Consider the following 14,496-nt stretch of genomic DNA (forward strand, 5'->3'; position numbering starts at 1 on the left):
TTAGTAACGTAACTGGAGCAGTGAAATTAAATGTTTTGTCATACCTGTGGAATATGGTCTGATATACCACGGCTGTCAGCCTATCAGCATTCAGGGCTTGAACCACCCAGTTTATAGGGTTAGTTATAGGGTTAGTTGGTGGTGCAATTTCCCTTTTTTTGTGAACAAATGTCCATTGCACTTTCTGAACTGTGAAAGGCAACAATATTCAACAAAGTGTATTGTCTGTCGGAAAACTACGCGAAGAAGAAGAACAGATCCCCTGGAACGGACCCAACCACACAGTCGTGATGGACCAAAACCACGACTCTACGTCATAATAATGCGACTGGCCATTTTGGACAACGTTGGCCTCGGTTTGTAGGGACGGATAAATACAAAAATTCATGCTTTATTTAAATAGCTAGTTAAGATTAAAGAGTTTTGGAACGTCACTATTTAGGGTAATAACGTTTTGTACGTATACGTGCTGTACTAACTTTCTGTTTTTTTTTATTATGGCATCCTGGTTAACGTTAGCCAGACAATTAGCGATAACTGTTAGCAAACAGTTAAAGTTACTAGCCAATACAGTAGCTATAACGTAAACAAGCTAACTATCAATGCCTTTGGTGTTAGCCAAACGTTAACTGTACACATTTTCAGTAGCTACCTAGATGTGTTTACCACCAAAGAATGGACTACCAACAAAACGTTTGTCTTTGCAGTAAGTATGGCGATGAAATCAGGAGAGGAGCGGTTGAAGGAGATGGAGGCTGAAATGGCTCTGTGAGTACAAGAGTTGAGGCATGACACTTCGGTTACCTTCAATAAGATTGCAATGCCGTGTGTGCTCTTACTTCTCTATCAGGACAGGCAAACAATATCTCACGACAATCGTCATCTGTTGGTAACTCTTGTGTTGGTTCTGAACCAGGTTTGAGCAGGAGGTCCTGGGGGGTCAAGTGGCAATGACTGCAGGAGACCCTGTAGTGATGGAGTTGCTCCCAATGGGTGTTCCTATGACTGTTCCTATGATCCGACCCATCATCGGCACCAACACCTACCGACAGGTACTGAGCTCTTGAAGGAAGAATGATTGAACATTATATAGGAAAGATCAATAGGAGAATGAACAAACTCAAACCGATCTGCTAAAAGCAAACAGAATGTGGTGGTAGCTGGATGCATCCAACTCCTTCAAATCCCCTTTCTCTCTCAGGTCCAGCAAACTTTGGATGCAAGGGCTGCCACTTTCGTGGGACCTCCACCCCCTGCATTTGTAGGCCCAGGTGACATGGTTTGATTCACGTTTATTAACATAATACTTTGCATTTGGAATGTATTCAGACCCCTTCCATTTTTCCACATTTTGTTACAGCCTTATTCTAAAATAGATGTAATACTCCCCCCCCCCCCCGCCATCAATATACATGATAATAACAAAATTAGTATCAGGTTTTTGTAAGTTTTGTAAGAAAAAAAACAGCTACCTTATATACATAAGAATTTAAACCCTTTGCTATGTGACTCAAAATTGAGCTCAGGTGCATTGGGGCGGCAGGGTAGCCTAGTGGTTAGAGTGTTGGACTAGTAACCGAAAGGTTGCAAGTTCAAACCCCCAGGCTGACAAGGCCGTCATTGAAAATAAGAATTTGTTCTTAACTGACTTGTCTTGTTAAATAAAGGTAAAATAAATAAAAAAAATTCTGTTTCCATTGATCGTCCTTGATGTTTCTATAACTTGATTGGAGTTCACCTGTGGTAAATTCAATTGATTGGACGTGATTTGGAAAGGTACACACTTGCCTATATAAGGTCCCACAGTTGACAGTGCATGTCAGAGAAAAAACCAAGCCATGAGGTTGACGGAATTGTACGTAGAGCTCCGAGACTTGATTATGTCGAGGCACAGATCTGGGGAAAGGTGCGAAAAAATCTCTGCAGCATTGAAGGGCCCCAAGAACACTGTGGCCTCCTTCTTTCTTATTTCGGGATAGAAGGGCCTTAGTCAGGGAGGTGACCAAGAACCCGATGGTCACTCTGACAGAGCTCCAGAGTTCCTCTGTGTAGATGGGAGGACCTTCCAGAATAACAACCATCTCTGCAACACTCCACAAATCAGGCCTTTGTAGTAGAGTGGCCAGGCGGAAGCCAATCTTCCCCAATCCGCCCACTTGGAGTTTGCCAAAGGGCACCTTATGGACATTCAGACCATAAGAAAAAAATATTCTCGGATCTGATGAAACCAAGATTGAACTCTTTGGCCTGAATGCCAAGTGTCACGTCTAGAGGAAACCTGGCACCATCCCTACAGTGAAGCATAGTGGTGGCAGCATATTTTGCTGTGATGCTTTTCAGCAGCAGGGCCTGGAATATAGTCCGGATCGAGGAAAGATGAATGGAGCAAAGTCCTTGATGAAATCCAAAGTCCTTGATGAAATCCTTGATGAAAACCTGCTCCAGAGCGCTCAAGACCTCAGACTTGGGAGAAGGTTCACCTTCCATCAGGACAACGTCCCTAAGCACACAGCCAAAACAATGCAGGAGTGGCTTCGGGACAAGTCTCAATGTCCTTGAGGGGCCCAGCCAGAGCCCGGACTTGAACCCGATCAAACATCTCTGGAGAGACCTGAAAATAGCTGTGCAGCAATGCTCCCTATCCAACCTGACAGAGCTTGAGAGGATCTGCAGATAAAAATGAGAGAAACTCCCCAAATACAGGTGTTCCAGGCTTATAGTGTCATACCCAAGCAGACTTGAGGCTATAATCGCTGCCAAAGTTACTACAACAAAGTACTGAGTAAATGGTCTGAATACTTGACTGCCCTTGACCAGCACAAAATCATCCGGTGGCGGACTGCAATAGCATCAAATAGTCCCCGCGATATGCAACTGTTCAGGGAAGTCAGGAACCAATACACGCAGTCAGTCAGGAAAGCAAAGGCTAGATTTATCAAGCAGTCATTTGCATCCTGTAGCTTTATCTCCAAAAGTTTTTGGGACACTGTAAAGTCCATGGGGAATAAGAGCACCTCCTCCCAGCTGCTCACTGCACTGAGGCTAGGTAATACAGTCACCACCGATAAATCCATGAAAACTGAAAATTTCAATTTTGCATTTCTCAACGGCTGGCCATGCCTTCCTCCTGGCTACTCCAACCCCGGCCAACAGCTCCCCCCCACCGTACATTCTCCGCTGTTCAATCCGGTTTCCGAGCCGGTCACGGGTGCATCTCAGCCACACTCAAGGTACTTAAAATATAACCGCCATCGATAAAAGACAGTACTGTGCAGCCGTCTTCATCGACCTAGCCAAGGCTTTCGACTCTTGTCAATCAATCTTATCGGCAGACTCAATAGCCTTGTTTTTTCCTAATGACTGCCTCGCCTGGTTCACCAACTACTTTGCAGACAGAGTTCAGTGTGTCAAATCAGAGGGCATGTTGTCCGGACCTCTGGCAGTCTGTATGGGGGTACCACAGGGTTCATTTCTCGGGCCGACTCTTTTCTCTGTATATGTCAACGATGTCGCTCTTGCTGCGGGCGATTCCCTGATCCACCACTACGCAGACGACACCATTCTGTATACTTCTGGCCCTTCCTTGGACCCTGTGCTAACTAACCTCCAAATGAGCTTTAATGCCATACAACACTCCTTCCGTGCCTCCAACTGCTCTTAAGCGCTAGTAAAACCAAATGCATGCTTTTCAACCGTTCGCTGTCCTCAACCGCTGCCAGACTAGCTTCACCACCCTGGACGGTTCCGACCTAGAATATGTGGACAACTAAAAAAAAGCCTCCTTCACTCACGCCGCCAAACTTACCCAAGTAAAACTGTCTATCCTACCGATCCTCGTCTTCGGCGACGTCATCTACAAAATAGCTTCCAATACTCTACTCAGCAAACTGATACAGTCTATCACAGTGCCATCCATTTTGTTGCCAAATCACCTTATGCCACCCACCACTGCGACCTGTATGCTCTAGTCGGCTGGCCCTCGCTACATATTCGTCGCCAGACCCACTGGCTCCAGGTCATCTATAAGTCTATGCTAGGTAAAGCTCCACCTTATGTCAGTTCACTGGTCACGATAACAACACCCACCCGTAACACACGTTCCAGCAGGTATGTCTCACTGATCATCCCCAAAACCAACACCTCATTTGGCCGCCTTTCCTTCCAGTTCTCTGCTGCCAGTGACTGTAACGAATTGCAAAAATCGCTGAAGTTGGACTTTTATTTCCCTCACCAACTTCAAACATCAGCTATCTGAGCAGCTAACTGACCGCTGCAGCTGTACATAGTCCATCTGTAAATAGCCCACCCAATCTACCTACCTTATCTCCATACTGTTTTTAATTAATTTTCTGCTCTTTTGCCCACCAGTATCTCTACTTGCACATCATCATCTGCTTATTTATCACTCCAGTGTTAATCTGCTAAATTGTAACTATTTGCTCCTATGGCCTATTTACTGCCTACCTCCTCATGCCTTTTGCACACACTGTATATGGACTTACTTTTTTTCTACTGTGTCATTGACTTGTTTATTGTGTTATTGGCTTGTTTGTTTATTCCATGTGTAACTGTGTTGTCTGTGTCACACTCCTTTGCTTTATCCTGGCCAGGTCGCAATTGTAAATGAAAACTTGTTCTCAACTAGACTACCTGGTTAAATAAAGGTGAAATAAAAAAATAAAAAAATAAAAACATATGTAAATGTGATATTTCAGCAAAAAATATGTAACCTGTTTTCACTTTGTCATTATGGGGTATTATGTGTAGATTGAGGATTTATTTTTAAATCTATTTTAGAATAAGACTAATGTAACAAAATGTGGAAAAGGTGAAGGGGTCTGAATACTTTCCGAATGTGCTGTATATGCCATTTAGCAGACACGTTTATCCAAAGCGACTTAGTCATGCATGAATACATTTTTTATGATGGGGGGTCCCAGGAATCAAACCCACTATCCTGGCATTGCAAGCACCATACTCTACCAACTGAGCTACAGAGGACTACTTATTATTACATGACATACTTAAAATGCATATTTTACTCAAACAGTGTTCATCATTTACACCATGTCTACAGGTCTCTTCAGTTTATGCTGTTCTTTTTTTTTTCTTCTGCTCTTCAGCTATAACCCCAGGTGTCAGACCACCGCCAATGATGAGACCAGCGTTTATGCCGCACATCCTGCAGAGACCAGGTCATTTATCTCTACTGTTGCTGACTTCACCTCAGTGCTAGCTAAATGAAATAAGAAGGAGCATCAAATCTCTACAGCGATTCAGTCTTCAAATGAAAAACAAGGTGTTGGGAGGCTAATTTGAAATCTCTGTCAGCAGGTCCGAGGATGCCTGTGATGAGTGGTCCCCCTCCACAGGGTATGATGGCTCCCCCACTGCCACACCCCCCTCCTCCCCCGCCCATGATGATGGCACCCCCATGCAAGGACCCCCTCAGCATCCTCAGCATCCCATGGACCCAATGGGGCATATGAGCTCAGTAGGACCTCCGGTTAGTTGCTACAGTGCCTTTTTTCTACCCCGAGGCTCCTTGGACGACTGATATCAATGGCCTCCCTAAAGGCCCATGCAGACTCCACGATTTGGCCCTCCCAGACAGCATTTCTACGTTGTTGGAAATTCTTAGGTCATAAACGATTTTCTTGGCTCCTTCAGTGTGACATGGTCTTGGTCTGCTGATTTTGAGTACCAGTACATGCAGTCGTAGGGTCAGACAAAGTTCTGGCGGTGTCAGAAATGTTGAGCCTTTATCGTGTAGTGTAGCTGGTGTCACGAGCCGATCCCGGTGACTTACCAATAGGAACACGGCCGGCACTGAGTATGCACACAACAGTAGGATTATTGTGAATAGTCAGATTAATATACAGTGAGTTTCCATGAATGTGATGATTACAGATAATCCTGAATTGTGAATAATGATAAGTGAGAAATAAAATGCTAACCTCCCGTTATTGTAAAGATAAGAGGTTCGTCTTGGAGGTATGGTATTTGTGCGTGTAACTTTCTCACTCATTATTACGATTCAGTCAGGATGATTCGTAATCATAGTAGCATCCACATTAATGTAGAAGTATTTAGAAACGTTATATTCTTATTTATAATAAACGTGACTCTAAAATCACACTACATTATTTACCATTAATTTCTATCGGGCACAACCTAATCTGAAACAACCAGAACAAAGAGCAAATGCATCCAACAAATTTTAGCCGGTAGCTTGATGTAGTCATTTTGTGCTATGAATATGGGAACAGATACTGCCTTTTTTTTACTACTTTAATACACAAGTGAATGTCCCAATACTTTTGCTACCCTAAAATGGGGGGACTATGTTCAAAAAGTGGTGTAATTTCTAAATGTTTCACCCAATACCCTCAAATTAAAGCTGCCAGTCTGCGCTTTAACCTCCATAGTCATTGTTTAATTTCAAATCCAAACTTTTGGAGTATGGAACCAAAAGAAGAAAACATGCTTCACTGTCCCTGTAATAGTTTGATTTAAACATTTAAATGCTTTGCAAGAAGAAGAATTTCCCTAATCTTGTTTAGGCTACATCTGACATTTTGACATCTGAAATCAGATGCACCGCTGCAGTTGACATAGCATACATCGGCTGACGTAGCCTCGCAAGCCAATCACAGAATGTGTCGACCGTACTGAAGCAAATCGTACGATCTCGCCAGGTTGATAGATTTAAATTAGGTAAGATCGCACAGTGTGACATGTAATAATCGTAAAAGACTGATTCTGATGTACAGTGTTGGAAGGCCTTTTAAGGAAATTTGGCATTAACTGTGTCTTCAATTAGGAATGTGAACAGGCTTGGTCAATCTTGCCCTATTCTGTTGTGAGTCATTATCTCCATTTCTCTATATGCTGTTACCATATCTTACCATCTACAGGTGGGATCGACACATGGTACACCCATGGGACACTCCATGGTGTCTGCACCCTCCAGGTCTGTGACCCAGGCCCCTCCCAAGCTCACCCCCTCAATCATCTCTGCAGCCCCCACTGTCTACACGGCTCCCTCCGGACCCAAGATACCAGACATCCATGCCCAGAGAAAGGCTCGCATGGTAAGTACACTCACTTCTACTCTTTAGTTTTCTTTGCCTTTGCATTAAAAAAAAAAATGTTCAGCGACTATTTCAAATTTGCATTCTACATACTTGCCAAGTTTGCTGCTGTTTGTTGCAAATTCACACTGAATTTCATCTATCATCATAATCTCTGATTTGATTTTTCTCCTCTCTCGGTTCTCCCTCTGACTTCATCAGGAGGAGCTGGCAGCGTCTGTAGCAGAACAGCAGGCAGCGGTGATGGCCGCCGGACTGCTGGAGGCAAAGAAGGAGGCCAGCCTGGCCGCCTCAGATGACAACGTTATCGGACCCAGCATGCCAGAGCCCGAGCCCGTCCACACTGAGGTACAGAACACTCTGCCTTGTTTATCAGCCCTGGCCCTAGTTAAAGGGTTTAAGCATTCAAAATGCTTGTACAATTCAATTGGTGGATTGAAATAGACTTGACCCAAACCCTACAAAGGATCAGTATTGCAGCAATCTCGAAAATATGTCTGACTCGAGAATCTTGTTTCTCTGCAGCCAGCGGATAGCACAACAGAGGAGAAGAAGAAGGGTAAGCAAGAGAAGGCAAAGAAGTGTATCCGTACAGCCGCAGGCACCAGCTGGGAGGACCAGAGTCTACTGGAGTGGGACTCGGGTAAACTAGCTAATGACTTCAGATTACACTGACACGATTATATAGCCCGTCGGATGCAAGAAGTTCAATCAAATTACATTTCCACTTACTCTGCCAATTGTCCATAGGGTTGGTCTTTATGCAGGGGGGAAATTGAGAACAAATATCTAATGGAACATAAATTAGACTTTCCAAAAGTGGGTCTTTCCTCAGCTTACCTTATGTCAAAATAAAAGTCCTGCACGTGCGCTATACATGCAAAAAAGAAAAAGCACGATATTGTGGGAGACTTATTTTGATGAGGTTAGCAGAGGAACATCTAAAAGGAATGCATAGTTAAACAGAATTTCAGGTGGGTCTGTTGTAGACATGCAGTTCCTGAGAGAGATCAGTTCTTCTGCTTATCTCATATGTCAAAAGCCCTGATTTTTCTTTTTGTTAGTTATGGCACACGTGCAGGACTTTTTTTAAATACTTTTTTATTCCCCCTGCATAAGGACAATTAACAGAGTAAGTAGAATTTTTTTTAAATGATTTTGCAAGCTAATTCCCAGCAACACTAGTGTGTAAATTCTAGCGTTGCTTAAAGCAGCTACCTACTTGCCTGTATTGAGAATAGTTTTCACTACAATAGGCCACTGTCCCATTCCCTTTTTGTCCCTCCCTCTTTGCTCAGCCTCACACCTCATCTTCTAAAAACCCCTCCTCCATCCAGATGATTTCAGAATCTTCTGTGGAGACCTTGGCAATGAGGTGAACGACGACATCCTGGCAAGGGCATTCAGCCGCTACCCCTCCTACCTGAAAGCCAAGGTGGTGCGGGACAAACGCACTGGCAAGACCAAGGGTTACGGCTTTGTCAGCTTCAAGGACCCCAATGACTACGTCCGCGCCATGAGGGAGATGAACGGTGAGCAATAGTGTGTGTAATATGGCCCAAATAGTTTTGTATCCAACCTCAGTATGTCATTTTAAAATGTGGAGTAACTCCTGATCTGGATCTTTTCATTCTGAGGCTCTAGTAGTGAGTAATATCTCGCGGGAACATGGACTTTTCTTTTTTCATGCAATAACAGGATTTTCTGCATAATTAGCAAGAAAGCATAGTTAGAAAGCTAATGAAGGTGACAAATGCACGGCCAAGGGCTACAGCTTTGTCTGCTTCAAGGACCCTAACGATTATATCTGCACCATGAGAGAGATGAACGGTGAGCAATTGTTTGTGAGGGGAATGACTTACTCTTGTCCTTTCCTAACAGCTACCTGTGTGGTGGTGCCAGTCCAATTCCCAACTGATCGTAGACTTTTTTTGTCCACAGGGAAGTATGTCGGCAGCAGACCCATCAAACTGAGAAAGAGCATGTGGAAGGACAGGAACATGGAAGTTGTACGCAAGAAACAGAAGGAGAAAAAGAAACTGGGACTGAGATAGATGGTATTTCCCTCGTGTATGTATGTGCGAGTGTTGTTTTTTGACTGGGAGTGTGTGAGAATCACACTGATGGCAGAACACTGTTGCCATTGCCCAGTTGGAAGGCCACTCATCCAGCTATCTGACATGTTTTCCATTACTACAGAGTAGGGATGTCATTTTACTCATGGAACATGGTTAAACTAGGCTATAAAACACTGTACATGGTCCTGGTTGTAATGGTTAGACATGAACTATGCCCTTCTGAAGTTTAGAATGTACTGATCTCCTGTTTTTTTGTTGTTGTTTTTTACATTTTAGTTTGTAAAAAAATTCTCAACATCACTCAGATTTTCTTAGTTGGTATGGCTCCCATGCATCTCATGATTTTTGTCTTAAATGTTAGTTTGGTGATCTTGTTTATGTATATGCTATTGTGGAAACTACTTCCAATGGCAATTATGTATTTCCGGAGAGCCTCTGTTATTCACACAGGGATTCAAAAAAATAAACAATCTAAATATTTGTACATTAAAGTGGATTATTTTGAAGAAGCAGTGAATTGAAAATAATGCTAAGTTTTTTTAAATAAAATCAAAAGTCTTAACCGGCTTGACATATTTGCCTGGCACTCACCTTTCCTGTCTCCTCCAGCCCAGGCAATGATAGCATTTGGTGAGGTGGGATAGTTTGGAAATTGGTCACAAGATGGGGCTCCAATATCATCTATTGAATATTTAATCAACCGACTATTGAAAGGTAACCTTAATATACATACCTTGCTTTAAATTGTAATGGTATACAAAATAGAAGATAATGTCAGCTTTTAAGATAACTCATGTTGAATATTATGGCCAACTACGATTTGGAGTATTCAATGTTACCATAGCCAGAGGGTGAGGCATTCTCAAGTGTGCTATACAATGGGGGAATATAGGATAACACTGTTGCGGATTTGATTTGAGACTAGGAAAGTATAGTGGAACTAAAACCTTTTGCCCTCACAGTGCACCATTTCTAGGAAATAGCAATGTGTTACAGCAGATTGGGATGTCTGTCTAGGAAAGTAATTGGATGATAAATGATTGTATCAAGTTTCACCAATCTAAATATAATTCGAGGAAAAAGACGGTGAGCTAGCTAAATTGATTTTGTTGTAACTTGAAAGCATAAAAAAGGATAGATCGCCAGTCTGCTTCTTACTGCTTTGTCTGACCGGGGGCATCAACTGGACCTCAGCATTCACACAAAGCAGGGGAGCTCTATCGCCTCAATCTAAAAGAGTATTATTGGCTGATCAATGAAGATATAAAAAAATGGTTGATGTATCATTGTTGGCGTGGTTAAAATAGTGTTATCTTATTTACGGTCAGCTAGAGCATTTCACGCTATCTTTGCGTTTCCATTAAATACGCATATCCCTTTGAGTTTTTGGTATTGGCGGATAGACACTGATTATCCACATTTCAACCACATGTGTGTTGAAATGTCCCATCATTGCCTGAATTGAGGCAAAAATGCAGTATACTAACAATGTAGAAAGGCCGACTTTGCATGAACCGAGAACTTATCTTCAGATTTCTAACTAGCAAATTATGTCGTCGATAATATGAGGACATTTGTCTACATTTTCATAAGGATCTCGCTGAAAATAAGTGTTTTTGCCAAAGCAAATAACTCGATTTCGCCACCCCCTCGTGGTCCCCGTCTCTCCTCCCAGTCCTGTCTTGGAAGGGCTAGTGACGAGTGGTTTGGTCCTTTTTCGTGTTAGATTCACATCAACGAGGAATGATGCTTCGACATTTTCTAAATGTGAGGTAAACTGTTGGTATAGTTTGCTAACGTTACGTATCAATGTAAGAAAAAGAGGGCCACTTTAACGAATGCATCATTCATACATTATTTTAAACCAGTGAGATTGGAATTTGAAGACGGAGACCTTCCGACCCTTTCCCCCGAACCTGGATATCGGAATGGTGGTAAGTCGTTTTGTTTTTTATTTCAGGCTGCATATGTGGGGAAAAAAACGTTTTTTTTAAGTTTGGCCACAAAACATGTGCTAACTAGTTTGTCGTACCATGTCTGTCATATATGGCTAGTCTGTGTGGCAAACTGAAACAGAAGATGCTGTCCAGTCCGTTGTTGCCATTAGTTACAGGGACACTGCTGAACCCTGGCCTGTCACTGCTTCGCTCAAGTCATTTGACATGGTTATTGTCTTTATCTGATCAACTAACTAAACCATATAGCTAATGTAATTCAGCCAGATCCCATGTGTCTGTTCCGTTTTTTTTTGCTAACTAACTAGTTACGTTATTTCATCTAGTGTGCTAGCTAACTCCATTTAGCCACATCGCGCGCCCCTCCCTTGAAATGCAAGTATGAATGGCGGTGTTGTCTGTCAGCCAGGAAGGGTGATTCGGTTTTACGGGGCATTCATCACTTGGCTTAATATTAGTATTTATGTGCGGTCTACAACGTGTCACCGTTTAACACAATCTAGCAAGGCTAGCTAATATTATTATGATTGCCTTGTTACTGTTTGCCAGCTCAAACAGTTCTGAAAACTGACCGTCTTTTGTCTACTCCGGCCGCGGCTTCCATTTCATTAATTGCGCTCAAGTTAGTCACACAACAAAGAGACACTAATGTAGCTAATATGATTTTTAAGTTCGTACTAAAGAAACGAATGTTATGCTCAGCACATTACAATGACTCTGTTTCCCATTGTCGGGCTGCAACGTTTTCAGATAGAAGCTTGTTAATGTCCCTATCCTTCGCTTGTGGATACAATTAGTCCAATGGGAAAACAATTGATTCCAGCTAACTGCATCAGCGGGATGAATTATCACTTCAGACCGTTTCAACGCTGTGCCGTCGTCTTGCACTTTAACATCACTTTACTGACTTCGTGTTTTCCTAAGGTACAGGCGCATTAGACCTTATGGTTAGTCATAAATGTGCTGTGCAACTTGAAATTTTGATTGAATGGAGCGATTGGCCTGCCAACTCAATGTTGATATCTTGTCTACTCCCCTCGAGTTATGCCGCGTTGACGTGCCAGTCAGAACTAGGCAACTCTGAAATGTCTGACTTCCTATATTTGACTAGCACGCGAACGTGGCATTGTTCTTACATACAGCAGTGTTTTCAATAGACATTGAGGTTGTTCTAGCAGAGAATATGGTGGTTTATGGTCAGAGGATACAAATCCCTCTCCATCCACGAGTCTCCTGCTCTCAAGACTGACAATTAGTAATTTGGGTTAGGTCCCAAGACTGGCTCTTAGCCGCAGCACAGGGTATTTCTGTCATTAATGATCAGTCCATCATTAATCTACCCAACCGCAGTGGACTCAGTATGTTACAGCTGAAACAGGCTGAACTGGTGCTTAGCTTCAGATTATGTCACCTATGTTTATTCTCAGACTGTACATTACTTTTCCCTTGGAAAACTAGGAATAGCCAGGACTATTTTATGTTTCTGTATTCTCTAATGCCTGGTAAAACAAGGCATGTGTGTCATTACTGCTTTTTCCTTTATGGAACTAAATCTTATGGTCATCATTGTGGCTCTGTTGGATAGACTCACTGGCTTCCATGTTCTAGAGAAGCATTACTGTGTTGTCAGTCCTGAGTTTAATGCTTCGCTCAAGGCTATAGTTTAGCCTCCATCTCACAATCTCAAGAACCATTGTTTACTTTGACCTCCCTAGTCTGAACCCTTTCCAGTAACCAAGAATGTTGTCATTCTGATTCCATGTCCAGCTGGTGTAGTTTACCTGCTCTCCCCAACAGTCAGTTTGAGGATTAGCTCTGCCTCCAGTGTGAGCAGCAGTGGGCGATCAAGGTGTTTAATTACAAACCCAGCATCTTCATAACTCTGTCTGGCAGGAGCTGTGTGTTTCAGAGATTGAATGAGACTAAGACTGAGGGCCTGAGACAGAACGCCTGAGACGGAGACAGTGTGTGTGTATGTGTCTGTGTGTGTATACCATACAGAGACTGAGCAACAGAGACAGAAAAATACTGTGTGTGTGTCTTTGTTTCGGACAGATGGTTTGTTTACAGCTGTTGGATGGTCTCACTGGCTACATACCTAATTTATTTCCATTTAATTGTCTCATGTACGGTCACTTGCAATGTTCGGTAAGAGGAAAATCAATGCAGACTGATGGTAATGTTGTGTTAAGAGCCTTTTATGCTTGGACATTACATTTGCTGAGCAAAAGTTATTCTGCTTCCTTCGCATTGTTGGCACACTGTGTAGTCGGCTGCAGTTCAATGTGTGTGTAGTTTTTATGTACGTATTTGTAGTGAGACTATTATTAAGATTAGGCTTCCGTTGCAGCACAAATTAGCCTATCCCAGCCCCAACTGGACACAAATGCTAGTTGTTTTCAACATGCTTGATTTAATGTAAATGCTCCCCAGGGTTGCTCACTTGCCAACAGGAGAATGAAATGCTTGGCCTGTAGCTGCCAACAGCTGAATGATAGGGGGCACATAGTGTACAGAAAGGAACTCTTTAATAATACATCCTTTTTATTTATGCATCCGGTCCCATGTTAGTTGTGTTACTGGTGTGCTCTGGCTAATTTAATCCTATTGAAGATTGTGCCCAACTGTTGTCCCTTCTTGCAACCATTGATGACCTGAGGAGTTAAGAGTGGTAAGGGAAGTGCCTCAGTACACACACACCTTCCCTGTCCTCGGCACACCAGCATTATTATAACAAGTAAACATGAGAGGAATGGTTGATTTTGATCTTCATCAGAATCAGTACTGCTGTTACGTAACCTCACATTCTATTTCACTATTCCCTTCCCCCTCTGCCACTTGGGCTGCACAAATTACATAAAGATGTCCTCAATGTGCAAATAAGGTAGAAAGAGAACCTAGACAGGAAGATGGAGAGAAAGGTAGAAAACAGAGACATGTCACAGCACGGGCACGCCCACCAATAATCCTCTCCATCTCTCCCAGCTTCCTGTTTACTGTGAGGCAATCCTACTCCCTTCCTCACTCTACCCTGAATTCTTGCTTCTCTCGACAGACAGACAGACAGACAGACAGACACCAGACCTACCTACCTACCTACCTACCTACCTACCTACCTACCTACCTACCTACCTGTGTGGATCTGCTTGTAATGGAGCATAAACACAGAATACACACACACAAATCAATGGCTGCTTACAGACTCTGTAACACTAGCCGTTCTGGCCACACCTCTGTCATTGGCCACTGGTTTGGTTCCTCACTGACAGACAATTATTTTATCACATACCGTATACTAAGAAAGGAAACAAACACAGCTGCATTAACAACAACATTCAGTCACAAAGCAAGCGGTTTATGTTTGAGCTA

General features: G+C 42.8%; 2 protein-coding genes across 2 annotated transcripts in view; both read left to right on the forward strand.

Annotated features, from left to right (window-relative positions):
- Positions 1–305: 305 nt before the first annotated feature.
- LOC135522043 (RNA-binding protein 42-like) lies at positions 306–9,747 on the forward strand. Its single transcript, XM_064947947.1, is given in 12 exon segments — positions 306–443; positions 708–768; positions 917–1,052; positions 1,202–1,271; positions 5,124–5,195; positions 5,335–5,433; positions 5,436–5,506; positions 6,918–7,094; positions 7,296–7,442; positions 7,620–7,737; positions 8,432–8,626; positions 9,036–9,747. Coding segments are annotated over 11 exon segments (1,254 nt in total). The 5' UTR covers positions 306–443; positions 708–712; the 3' UTR covers positions 9,149–9,747.
- Positions 9,748–10,611: 864 nt separating this feature from the next.
- The window catches only part of LOC135522047 (rho GTPase-activating protein 33-like), a 48,545-nt gene continuing 44,660 nt past the window's right edge, over positions 10,612–14,496 (forward strand). Inside the window, 1 exon segment of the mRNA XM_064947953.1 lies at positions 10,612–11,106. Coding sequence (XP_064804025.1) covers positions 11,101–11,106 — 6 coding nt within the window. The 5' untranslated portion in view covers positions 10,612–11,100.

Source organism: Oncorhynchus masou, chromosome 30 (assembly GCF_036934945.1).
Source record: "Oncorhynchus masou masou isolate Uvic2021 chromosome 30, UVic_Omas_1.1, whole genome shotgun sequence".
In the NCBI taxonomy this organism is placed as follows: Eukaryota; Metazoa; Chordata; class Actinopteri; order Salmoniformes; family Salmonidae; genus Oncorhynchus; species Oncorhynchus masou.